Genomic DNA, 12,560 nt, shown 5'->3' with positions numbered 1-12,560 from the left:
ACACACACCCCACACACACACACCCCACACACACCCCATACACACACACCCCACACACACATCCCACAGACACACCACACACACACCCCACACACACGCACCCCACACACACCCCACACACATGCCCCACACACACGCCCCACACACACACACCACCACACACACATCCCACCACACACACCCCACACACACACCACCACACACACACCACACACGCACACCCCACCACACACACACCACACACACACACCACACACACACTCCCCACACACACACACCACACACACGCTCCCCACACACACACACCCCACCACACACACCCCACCACACACACACCCCACCACACACACACACCCCACCACACACTCCCCCCACACACACACCCCACCACACACACACCACCACACACACATCCCACCAGACACACCCCCCACACACACACCCCACCACACACACACACACCACACACACACACCCCACCACACACACCCCACACACACACACACCACACACACACACCCCACCACACACACACCACCACACACACATCCCCCACACACACCCCACACACACACCCCACACACACACACCCCACTCACACACACACACCCCACACACACACACCCCACCACACACACATCCCCCACACACACCCCACACACACACCCCACACACACACCCCACACACACACACCCCACCACACACACCCCACACACACACACACCCCACCACACACACACATACAGTTAAATAGCAGTCAACGTCTAAAGCCACATATGACATGTTGGTTCCCTTAGGTGAGGGTTTCCCTTGGTAAGCGAACTGTAACCCAGCATGAATCACTACTTTTAAGAGACAACGTTGAGAAATTTGGAACTCAACATTGAGAGAGCGAAGAATTAACTCCTAAAAGACATCATGATAGTCTATCGCTTCTAAACGGTACATATCATGCAAAAAATATTAATTAAAATAAATACCTCTTTATACTTACGGAAAGGATTGATTAATTTCTTTACTGTTAAGGAAAATCCATTCCCAGGCAAGTGAATTCTAAAGAACAGCATTGCCACATTTTGCGAGGACCTGATTATTGACCTGGTGTTGCTATCATCACAAAAATCAATGTAACGCTCTGAGATGGAGAGGGGGTGGTCTATTGTGCTTGGAAACTTCTCCCCCTTCAATATCCAGCCATCAAAGACCTGTGCATCAATACAAAATGATTTAGAAGAACAGAAGAAGGAACTTGTATATTTATATATATTTAAAGCCTTTCACGGCCCAAGGACATTGCAAAGCACTTCACAGCCAATGAACTATGTTGAGGTTCTAATGCAGGAAATTTCAAGAAGAAAATTGAACAAAATCCAGTAATAGGAAGAGGCAAAAAGAAAAAGAAACACATATACTAGATGTCTGGAATAAAGCAGAATTGCCAGAAACACACAACCAGTCAAGTCAGCATCTGAAAGAGAAAGATGGGATAATGTTACTTTATCTTTTTCTGCAAGACGTTGATCAACTCACTACTTATTTCCAGCATTTTCTGTTTTCTACCAGTAGAGCCATGACTAGCAATACTAGTGAAGTTTGTATTGTACATAAACAAAATGGGGCTGATTTGATAGCTTTTATGTCACATGTGCTCTGAGGCATGATGACATATTTATCCACCTGGACTATTTTTATTGCTCCAGTACAAGTCTGTCACTGTTATACAAGTTTCACTGCTTTTATTGCTTCTCAGATAACCACACACATTTTCCTATTCCTAGCCCAAGCCTCATTTCTCCCTCTCCATCTCATTGATTATTAGAGAGAGAGGAAGGTGCTTAAATGAATGGATTACTGCACCATCCATGTTATGCTACTTTTTCCCTCAACCTGTCTTTCAGCATTCACTTTTCTCTAATCATTCTACTTCCACTTTGATCCCCACCCCCTCTTGTTACATTTTGGCAGCACCTCCCAAACCTGCGATTTCCATCAGCTACAAGGACAAGGGCAGCAGGTACACGGGAACACCATCACCTCCAACTTCCCCTCCAAGTCACATCATCCTGACTTGGACATATATAACCATTCCTTCCTTGCCATTTGGTCAAAATCTTTGAACTCCCTACCTAGCAGCATTGTAGGAGTACATTGCATTCACAACATGGACTCCAGAGGTTCAAGAAGAAGGCCCACCACCACCTTCTCAAGGGCAACAAGGAATGGACAATAAATGCAGGCCTTTCCAGCAATGCCCACATCCTAAGAAATTGGAACTTTTCCATTATGCTAACTTCTTTCCATCATGCTGACTTTCTTCCTAATCTGTCTCTAGGTCTTATATTTCTCTAACCATTATCACCACCATCTCCCCTCTCTTTATTGCTGATGTTTCCACCACTGTCTTTCTCTCACTCTGCACATGTCTCTAACACCCAGGGCGGACAGCAGCCCATTTGCTTTCTTTCCTCCGGAGCCTATGTTTCAGATTCCATCTACTGCCAACTTCTTTCCACAACTGTCAGTATGAAACAGTCTGGCAGCGCTACACAGCCACTTTATCCAACTTCAGGCCTTTGCTTTTCTGTGCCCCTCCTCCTTTGGTAAACAATGAAATAAACTATCCTTTCTTTAAACACAAAGGACTAAAAATTGAGTAGTGCCCCAATTGAGGCGCTAGCTTCGCCGGGGCGCTAAAAGTAGCACCACCCAAAAAAATTAGCGCCCCCGCGCTGGAAATTGAGTGGTTGTGCCCCAAGAGGGAAGCGGGGCGCTACTGGAAGCGCCCCGCATCCCTCTTGGGGCACTGAGAGTGAATATCGTGGCATGACGTGCTGCAGCGCCACATGCTGCGGCACATCGCGCCGCGGTATTACAGGCCTTCCTCCCCTTCTAAAAGGGGAGGGGCCTTGTGCAGCGTGATCTGGGGCCCAGCTGGGCCCCCGGGGATCGGGAGTTCAGGCAAAAGAGCCCGGCACCCAAGAGAAGTGCCGGGCTCTTGGAGCGCAGCCGGCACTCCGCGGGGGGGAGGGTTCAGGAGGCCGGAGACGGGAGCACAGGCAGGTGCTGGCAGGTGGCCAGCAAGAAAAATGGCCATCCCGCACCTCACCTTTAAATTGTGCCTCCCCGGCCGCAGGTACGCCCCCCTGACCCCGTCGGACATAGCGTCCGGCGGTAAATCAGGGATCGCTCCCGAAGATCGTGGCCGGGGCGTGAGCGGGGCGCTGTGCACACCAATGATGTCATCACCAGCGGCGCAGCGCTACTGGTTAGAGCCACCACTAACCTCCTGCTTAATTTTGCGGGAGTGAGCAGTGCCGCGCCCGAGGGCTAGTTGGTTTGCGCCCCACTTAGCACCCTCTTAAGGTGCTAACGGGTGGCGCAACCAACTGAATTTTTCCCCCAAAGAATCTTGGAATGAGAAAGAAGAGTTACACAATGTCTGGTTTAAGTAAAACAAATAATGAAGAACTAAAGTTAACTGAGAAATAAACCAGCATGCTGATCTTGAAGCACATCAGCAGCTGATGAGCTGAGGCTGGATGTCACTCAATGGGTTATTTCTCAGTAGTAAAGGAAAATATCAGGAAGTAGTGATTAGAGTCTGTGGATTGTAGGAGGAAGGAAAGACTGAGAGAGGTAAGGAATTCCATATAGTTTTATCCAGGGAAAGAATTGGGGTACTTTTAACCTTCTCAAGGGCAATTAGGGATGGGCAATAAATGGCCAGCGATGCCCACATCCCATAAGCGAATTAAAAAAAACATGCTGGGCATAAACGGACGAGTTCAGGTCAGACACCATTTTACACCCTGCCTGATTTTCCTCTCCATTGAAGTCATTGAACCCGCCCATTTACCACTGGGCAAGGTAGGTTGAAATTGCCCCCAGTGAGTTAGGAGACTGTAATAATCAAGAAAGGAAAGTTCAGGGGCATACTGACTTTAATAGTATTGATAAAATACTAAGAAAGGTTCCAAAAGAGAGAGAAAGCTTGGATTCTGGAGGTGTAGAGGTTCGCAAAATTCCCCTATTTTCCCTGAAGATCAAAAATATTGGTCCACATTGTGGATGAAGAATTGGGTGATGTGAATTGTCTACAATGTTTTAAAATGTGCCCAGAACCGCAAAAAGGCTGCGTTGAGATGGACAGCACGTGGACAACACTGGAATCGAGGAGTTCTGTGGAAATATTCACACACCTTAAGACAGTACTTTTATTAATAAAATTGTTCCCTGGAGTTTGGTCAATCACAAAGATTTTAAAATGGCCGTCAGAAAGCATTGGCCAAGACAATGGGGCTTAAAAATGTCTGTGAAAAAGTGGGAGGATACAGTGGCAGTCTGACCTGTCAATCAAACCAGGGAGTTTCCCCTTTGTGGAGAGGCAAGGTTTGTTTACACGAAACTGCAGGATGTTTATTTACTTAAGGGATTAACCCACTTGAGACTAACCGCAGAGACAATCGATTGAAACTGCTGTCTGTTGACACAGCACTTAAGGGTGGTTTCAGTCAAACCAGAATCAAAGGCTTCTGTTTATACTGAAATCCAAACCCATTCAAACCCCTTACACACACAATTGAGGCACCTTTGAAACTCCGGAAAAGGACTTTTGAAAGAGATCAGTATGGATGGGTTTGAATCACTCAGACAATACGGCAGTTGGATTCCTTTTGTTTTAGCCCAGGTGAACTCCGGATGTGGGCGGGAACATTTTGGCCCCAGAGTGCAGACACATTAAATCACCCCAACCACTTTGAATCAGCCAATCATGGCTTTCTTTTGTGTATTGGAACTTTTGGGCGCGAATTTTGCGCACAGACCTTTTTCAGCACCAAACAGGAGTTGGCAGGATATAAAAGATAGCTCCTGAGAAGCTATCTCTCTCTTACTTCACTGGACCACAGGTGAGCAGGTTTCTGACTCCTCAGCAAGGCAACCTAGTCAGGAGTTAGGGGGGGTGGTGATTTAGGGGAAATTGCTAAGATTGTTTCATCAACATTGTAGCCACTTACCCCTCATTTTTGCCATCTGCCTTCCCCCATTTAAGCAATTTTACTGTAATTACTGTGTTCGTGTGGTATAGTTTAAATTTGATTATAGTTTCTTTAGTTTAATAAAAGTTTGACTTTCTCACACCCAGACCAGTTGTCCATTTTAATATATCATTAATTATAAGCCCTCCAGTCAGAACTGGAAGGTGGGGTAGCGATTTGAAACCGTTGTTTGGAAATTGGTTTACAGTGTAGCAGCAAAAGGCTGCTGACCAGGTGAATTACCGTAAACCAGGTAAAAGGTTGGAATTGGTCAGAGTGCAGGCAAAGCTGCCTGACCAGGTAAATTACCATAAACCAGTTAAAAGATGCCCCCTACAAGGTGAGAGAGCAGTTGTCTATCAGATTACAAGCTTTTTTCTGGTATTCTATCCAGCAATGCATGAATTATTACAAGAGTTTTCCCCAGAGGGTGAGCATTATTCTGATCTTGGATGGACCTGGGTTTTAAAAGAAAGTTAAAAATTGTGGAGGGGAAAAGAAATTATCACATGAAAGAGGAAACTGAGCTTCTGGGATGCAACTTTAGCAATGAAGGAATTGTGAGGGTTTAATTTGAATCAGAGGGGATATAAGGCCAAGAACATCATCAGATGAAAAATGACAAAGAATGGAACCATCAAACATAAGAGATGACAGTACTAATCAGATTAGGCTTTGTTAGACAAAAATCAAGCAATAAATATTTGAAACAGTAGTATTAAAGTCTGAATGTTTTCTTTTAATTGTAAGCTTGTTTGTGCTTACCTTGAGGAAGTCTCCACCTTGACAGTCTATGTTGACATAATTGTATTCAAAGGAGATAATCTCATCTGGACTGCCAATGAAGAAGGTAGCACAATAGAGCTGTGGTCGGTCTGCACTGAATGTGAACTGTCCGTCTACACTCAACATGTCAATGCATTCTGTAGACAGAAGGGATTGCATTAAGATACCCATAAACTATCCGATGTGCCAAGTGGAGGGCTATCATTAAATTATGTTTACATTTACTAAAATCGAACTGTGGAGCTTCCAAATTAAAAGTCTTTTAAAGTGAAAACAATGAAACATTTATCTCATTTTAACATTTATTTTAACAATCTGCAGATTATAACAGTAATTCCGAAAAAGATTTAGAATTAGTGAATAATCTGTCCTTTTACCATTTAGATGACATGTTTTCAATTCTTTTAAATTACTGTGAGCTAATTCCACATCATAGTTGTGTTTTTAAAAGATACCTGCTGTTAAAGAGTAGGATTACATAGGATATACAGCACAGAAACAGGCTTCACCATCGATGCTCCTTTTCAACAAATCAAACTCGTATGTAGTTTAGACAATGATGGCGTCATTGGGATATGAGACTGGAGGAGTTACTGAGCCCCTCAAGTGTAAGGGAATCAAATTAATAGAAGCAGCTAAAATGATGCAATGGCTACATACAGTACATTGGGTTGCTGATATTAATTCAGCTCTCACCATGCTGGTCTCAGTAACTCCTCCAAACCAATTATCAAACAAACGCGTAATCAGTGCTCTTCATTTAAAGACAAAAGTATTGTATTCTACGAACAAAAAGTTAAGGGATATTGGAATAATCGAGAATCTTAGTAATGATTGGAAAAGTCCTACTGATGGCGAGGCTTACTTTTTAATAATAATGGATGCAAATATTTCCGTGTCGCCCCCTACCCCCACAAAATCTCATTGAGGAATCTTCACTATAAAGTAGCCTGAGCCAACGTGGCACTGGTACAGCTGGTACAGCGGGCATGGCGTGGCTAATGCCATCGCTTCATTACCTCATCCGTATCTATAGGAAACTTCCCTCTGGAGCCAGTGTACACCAGCACACGGGCCTGAGGCCACACCAAAGCTGCCAGGCTCGCCCCGCACGCTTTGCTTTCAGGTGTGGCCACTCTGATCCCATCTCAGGCACATTCTTTTCTAAACTAGAATTCACAGAGTATTTCCATCTTTTTCTATTTTGTTTTTCAGATTTCCAGCACTTGCAGTATTTTGCTTTTGGTTTCTAGCTGAGAGGCCGGGCGACGCGCAAACCCCATTCATTCAAATTTGGTTCACATCTGGACACAATACCCCAAATAGACATGGTGATCAGATTTAGAATTGAAAACAAGCGAAAATAAAGATGGTTACTTTTCATAAATCGTTTAGGACACAAATTTAGGTGGAATACCTAACCAGTTGTCAACAGCACATGAATCAATAAACCAATGGGCAAGATTATCACTGGAGCCTCATTATGTCAAGGAGAGGGTTAAAAAGAGCGAACGGATTTGGTATCTTGTTCAGTATCGGACACAGCCTGAACCTAACCATGCTGCAGCAGCAATCCACGCCGATTGTGCTTGTTTCTTTAACTTGTATAATTGACTGAGCCTGAACGGTTCAGGGTGCGTGAATCCTCCCACCCAGGAATCGCAAACAGCAAAGACCCTCTCCCCCACCCAGCCCATAATACTCACTCAGACTTCGACTGTAAATGTACCCTTGAGAAAGTTCTCGCTTCAGCTCCGAGTTTAGAAGCCCAAACGCGTCCTCGATTATTTCATTTTTCTTTTAAAAAGTTGGAAATGACATGTTAAATATAAGACACCTGTGCAATCTAAAAAACCCACATCTTATAGAGCCATGTGTACTGAGAATGAAACGTAAGCCACATCAAAGTGTGCGGAAAGCAAGTTTTTGCAAACTTCCTTCGATATGTATTAAACTGGATGTCTAAAAAAATTGAGATGGATCAGATTTAGTATTTTACACAAGCAGATTAGACACAAGACTTTCCCCACTTTTAGTTTATATCAATTTAATCTGAAAAAATCTTATCCCTACCTTTCAGAACCAGCTCAGCACATGTAACCAGCTTTGTAGATTGTGCAGTACCTGTAGTAGGGTTTTTTCAACCCTGATTGCAGGACGCCTCTGCACACTGCTAAACTAAGCTGAGAGACAGTCTCCAACATAAATTCAACACAGCGGTTGAAAGGAAAGGTGAAAAAAGCTTTTAAAAAAGCAATGAATAAAACGCTTTCTGTAAAGTTTCTCACTGCAGTAGGAAAGCTTTAAGGAAGGAAAGGGTCCGCACATCTTACCGTCCAGGAAATGACAAAAGACAAGATAACGTTGGCACAGATATTAGATAGAATACAGGACTGAGAATGGGTTGCTTAAATTAACTCGTACATTGAGGATTACATGTGATAGTTATCAATACACATTTTAAACAGATTTATTTCAGTGCAGAATGAGAAAAAAATCAAAATATAGTAACAAGTTAAAAAATATATTTCTTATTATCACAGAAATAACAAAGACTGAAAGAGCCAGATGAGTGTTTGGATGAATACATGAATGGACAGAGTCTCCCAGACACTGACTGCTGGTAGTGTCCCACCTCTATGTATCTGGCTTGTCCCTGGAGAATCGCCATCCACAGCAGCGCGATATGCAGCGGAAACTTGAAGTCAGAAGACATCTTTCTTCCTGCCTCGGTGTGTTAGCAGCTTGCAGTCACTGTCGAGTATTGGAGAACAGGATTGAAATTCCCCTTTTATACTGCGTTGAAAGCTGTCTGTAATGTATGCTGTGGGTAGAAGTCGCTGATAAAAATCGAGTTACCAGGCTACCCTATCTCTTTCACCTAAGTTACGTGAATGTGACGGTGGCAGAACATGGATTCTCATTATCATAGAGACAAAAAAATCAGCCCAAATGATCACTTCAGATGCAATTTGACACCAGAAGCGATAACCCGAACAGTGGACTTCCATCAATATACCGTGTAACTGCTACTTAAAAAAACAACGCTCAACTCCCACCCTGGGGAATAGTTGGAAATATCCCATTTATAACTTCCAGTTCTTCTCTCTGCTTTTTATTTTGATTTTTTAAAAACGATGTTAAAAGATTAATTGAACTTTTCCCTCACTAGCCAAACTTCCCAATTAACATTTAAGCTGAATTATAAATAAACGGGAAACTCTTCCAAACCATGGGAAATGGTGTTAGGGAAATTGACGGGATTGAAGGCTGATAAATCCCCAGGGCCTGATAATCTACATCCTAGGGTACTTAAGGAAGTGGCCCTAGAAATAATAGATGCATTGCTGGTCATCTTCCAAAATTCGATAGACTCTGGAACAGTTCCCATGGATTGGAGGGTATCCTATGTTACCCCACTGTTCAAAAAAGGTGGTAGAGAGAAAACGGGGAATTATAGACCATCGGTAGTGGGGAAAATGCTAGAGTCCATTATAAAAGATGTAATAGCAGAGCACTTGGAAAACAGTGACAGGATCGGACAAAGTCAACATGGATTTACAAAAGGTAAATCGTGGTTGACTAATCTACTGGAATTTTCTGAGGATGTAACTGGTAGAATAGATAAGGGAGAACCAGTGGATGTGGTGTATTTGGACTTTCAGAAGGCTTTCGATAAGGTCCCGCATAAGAGATTAGCATGTAAAGTTAAGGCACATGGGACTGGGGGCAAGATACTGACTTGGATAAAGAACTGGTTGGCAGACAGGAAGCAAAGAGTTGGAATAAATGGCTCTTTTTCTGAGTGGCAGGCAGTGACTAGTGGGGTACCACAGGGATCGGTCCTAGGACCCCAGCTATTCACAATATATATAAATGATCTAGACGAGGGAGCTAGATGTAATATCTCCAAGTTTGCAGACGACACAAAGCTGGGTGGGCGTGTGTGCTGTGAGGAGGATGCCGAGAAACTCCAGTTTGATTTGGACATGTTGGGTGATTGGGCAGAAGCATGGCAGATGCAGTATAATGTGGATAAATGCGAGGTTATCCACTTTGGTAGCAAAAACAGGAAAGCAGATTATTATCTGAACGGCAATAGATTGGGAGAAGGGGAAGTGCAACGAGACCTGGGTGTCCTTGTGCACCAGTCGCTGAAGGTAAGCATGCAGGTGCAGCAGGCGGTTAAGAAGGCAAATGGTATGTTGGCCTTCGTAGCGAGAGGGTTTGAGTACAGGAACAAGGATGTCTTGCTGCAGTTGTACAGGGCCTTGGTGAGACCACACCTTGAGTATTGTGTGCAGTTTTGGTCGCCTTATCTGAGGAAGGATGTTCTTGCCATGGAGGGAGTGCAGCGAAGATTCACCAGACTGGTACCTGGGATGGCAGGAATGACGTATGAGGAGAGATTGGGTCGATTGGGCTTATACTCGCAGGAGTTTAGAAGAATGAGAGGGGATCTCATTGAAACTTATAAAATTCTGACAGGACTAGACAGACTAGATGCAGGAAGGATGTTCCTGATGGCCGGAGAGTCCAGAACCAGGGGTCACAGTCTAAGGATAAGGGGTAAGCCATTTAGGACAGAGATGAGGAGGAATTTCTTCACCCAGAGAGTTGTGAACCTGTGGAATTCTCTACCACAGAAGGCAGTGGAGGCCAATTCATTAAATATATTCAAGAAGGAGTTAGATATATTTCTTAAAGTTAAAGGGATCAAGGGATATGGGGAGAAGGCAGGGACTGGGTACTGAATTTGGATGATCAGCCATGATCTCATTGAATGGCGGAGCAGGCTCGAGGGGCCAAATGGCCTACTCCTGCTCCTATCTTCTATGTTTCTATAGAATATGGATCAGTCTGACGGAGCCCTCGGAATGCTGTGCCCATTCTGCTGTTATTCAGCTTTGCCACTTCATGGTTTTGTCGTTGCGGGCATCTGTGACCCGGAAAAGCTAAAGGTTGCGGTGAAGCTCCTTTCAGTTAAGTTACTCGGCTTAATTTGAGCATCTTCATGAAACAAGACTACATCAAATGCCTTTACAAATGTACAGATCTGGAACATTCATGTTGTACCTGATGCTGTCTCCCTGCTTCTATCAGCGGTGTAAACAGGGCATGAGCTATATAGGAGTGATATAGTCTATCGGTATTTACATTTCTAAATGAAAAGCAAGACACACTCTGATTGGTTTTCTAAATTGGAAGGGTCTTGCATAGAATTCTGTTTCTTATACAGTAATACAACAAAACCTATAGAGGGGGACACAGATCCTGGAGCAAACCCATTTAAGGGGAGTTTTAATAGGTATTTCATAAAGCGAAGACACTGGGCTGGAAATTGCGACGGGAAGCTTGCCGCCCGCGAACGCCTCTGAACTGCAAGAAAGCTCCATACGTACCTGATGGCTCTGGAGCTTCGTGTGGTGTATGTAACCTGTTCCACCTTAAGAGAACTTAAGCCTGGTCCACCTTAAGAAAGGTACTACTTTCTTTGGCTGCTGTATACATAATACCGGTGGTGACCACACCGGTATATAAGCACAGTGTAATAATATTGTATTCAGTATAGTCCGACCTCCAACCAGTAAAGACCTGTTGAATTTACTCTTGTGGTCTGTGTAGTAATTCTCACTATAACACACAGACTTAACACTTCGGACTCTTGTGGCCCTGGGCCTGCAGGCATACGCCTGCGTAAAGGCCCACGGATCCCAGGGGCGTGTGCGGCTTGCCCTGCGATCACGTGGGCCTGGCCAACCAAAGAGAAATTTACGGACGGAATCCCCATAAACATAATAGAAACCACCTAAAAAATACCGGTTTTCACATTGAAATAAAAATAAATGATCACAGGTTCAAAATTAATTAAAATACCATTGAATTAAACATTTAAAACAAAAATTTAATTTTTGGAAAACTAAATGCAAACATTTTTAACTGGGATAAAATTGACTTAAACTAATTTTAAATGTAAGTGAATGTTTAAATTTTATTTTAACATTTATTTAAACCCTTAAGCTGGTAAAAGAAGGTCTTATGTCTACTTTTACCAGTCTGTGCCAGCGAAAGTGAATTTCCAGCGGATGGGTACAACCTGTCAAGGAGAAACTTGACAGATCGCAAGTTCTGGGTTTTTGTGCATATCCATCACATGCGGAAACCCGGAACTTGCGGGGCACTTACGACACATAGGCGCCATAAAATCCGGGCCATTAAATAATACCTGCAACCACAAGAGATACTTTTGATAAATTGTTCAAGCACAAATAGTTGTGGACTGTTTAAGTAAACACTGTAGGGAATGTATGGATGTGGTGGAAGAGTTATATATTTTGTACTTTATTTATATGCTTTGCACCATTACCTAATACTCTGGGAGAACCTGAATCATTTAATATCATCATTCAACAACATATGTAAAGGCTTAAAAACAAATTCCATGCAATTTTAAAATGATCTAATTGCTGGCAGGTTCGAGATCGTCATAGTTATAGTGTAAATCCAGCCTGAATTTGGTGTTGGGGCTGATGGGACACCTAAGCAAAGCAGAATGAGGCCCCAAAGTGAAAAAGAGATTCCCTGGAAGGAGTCACACTCCATTTCACTTCAGAGTCAGTTCAGGCCTTGACACCTGGTGTGAGCTGAAGCAATTTCAGCTTTGCGCCAAAACTGAACTTGTGGAGTACAAATCCATTCTAAGAAATTATTTCAGTTTTAATCATAGTTTATAATAT

The 12,560-nt window shown here is 43.4% G+C and overlaps 1 protein-coding gene across 1 annotated transcript in view; it reads right to left on the bottom strand.

Annotated features, from left to right (window-relative positions):
• The window catches only part of crhbp (corticotropin releasing hormone binding protein), a 38,260-nt gene extending 29,582 nt beyond the window's left edge, over positions 1-8,678 (bottom strand). The window contains exons 1-4 of the mRNA XM_086001766.1: positions 8,459-8,678; positions 7,530-7,620; positions 5,803-5,960; positions 996-1,206 (exon numbers count right to left, since the gene is read on the bottom strand). Of these exons, the coding sequence (XP_085857892.1) occupies positions 996-1,206; positions 5,803-5,960; positions 7,530-7,620; positions 8,459-8,539 (541 nt within the window). The 5' untranslated portion in view covers positions 8,540-8,678. The remainder of the gene's footprint in view (positions 1-995; positions 1,207-5,802; positions 5,961-7,529; positions 7,621-8,458) is intronic.
• Positions 8,679-12,560: the final 3,882 nt, after the last annotated feature.

Source organism: Somniosus microcephalus, chromosome 1 (genome assembly GCF_052327205.1).
Source record: "Somniosus microcephalus isolate GS21.2 chromosome 1, FLI_Smic_1.0, whole genome shotgun sequence".
In the NCBI taxonomy this organism is placed as follows: domain Eukaryota; kingdom Metazoa; phylum Chordata; class Chondrichthyes; order Squaliformes; family Somniosidae; genus Somniosus; species Somniosus microcephalus.
The sequence above is the reverse complement of the archived record's forward strand: the minus strand, read 5'-3'. Positions and strand labels throughout refer to the sequence as shown.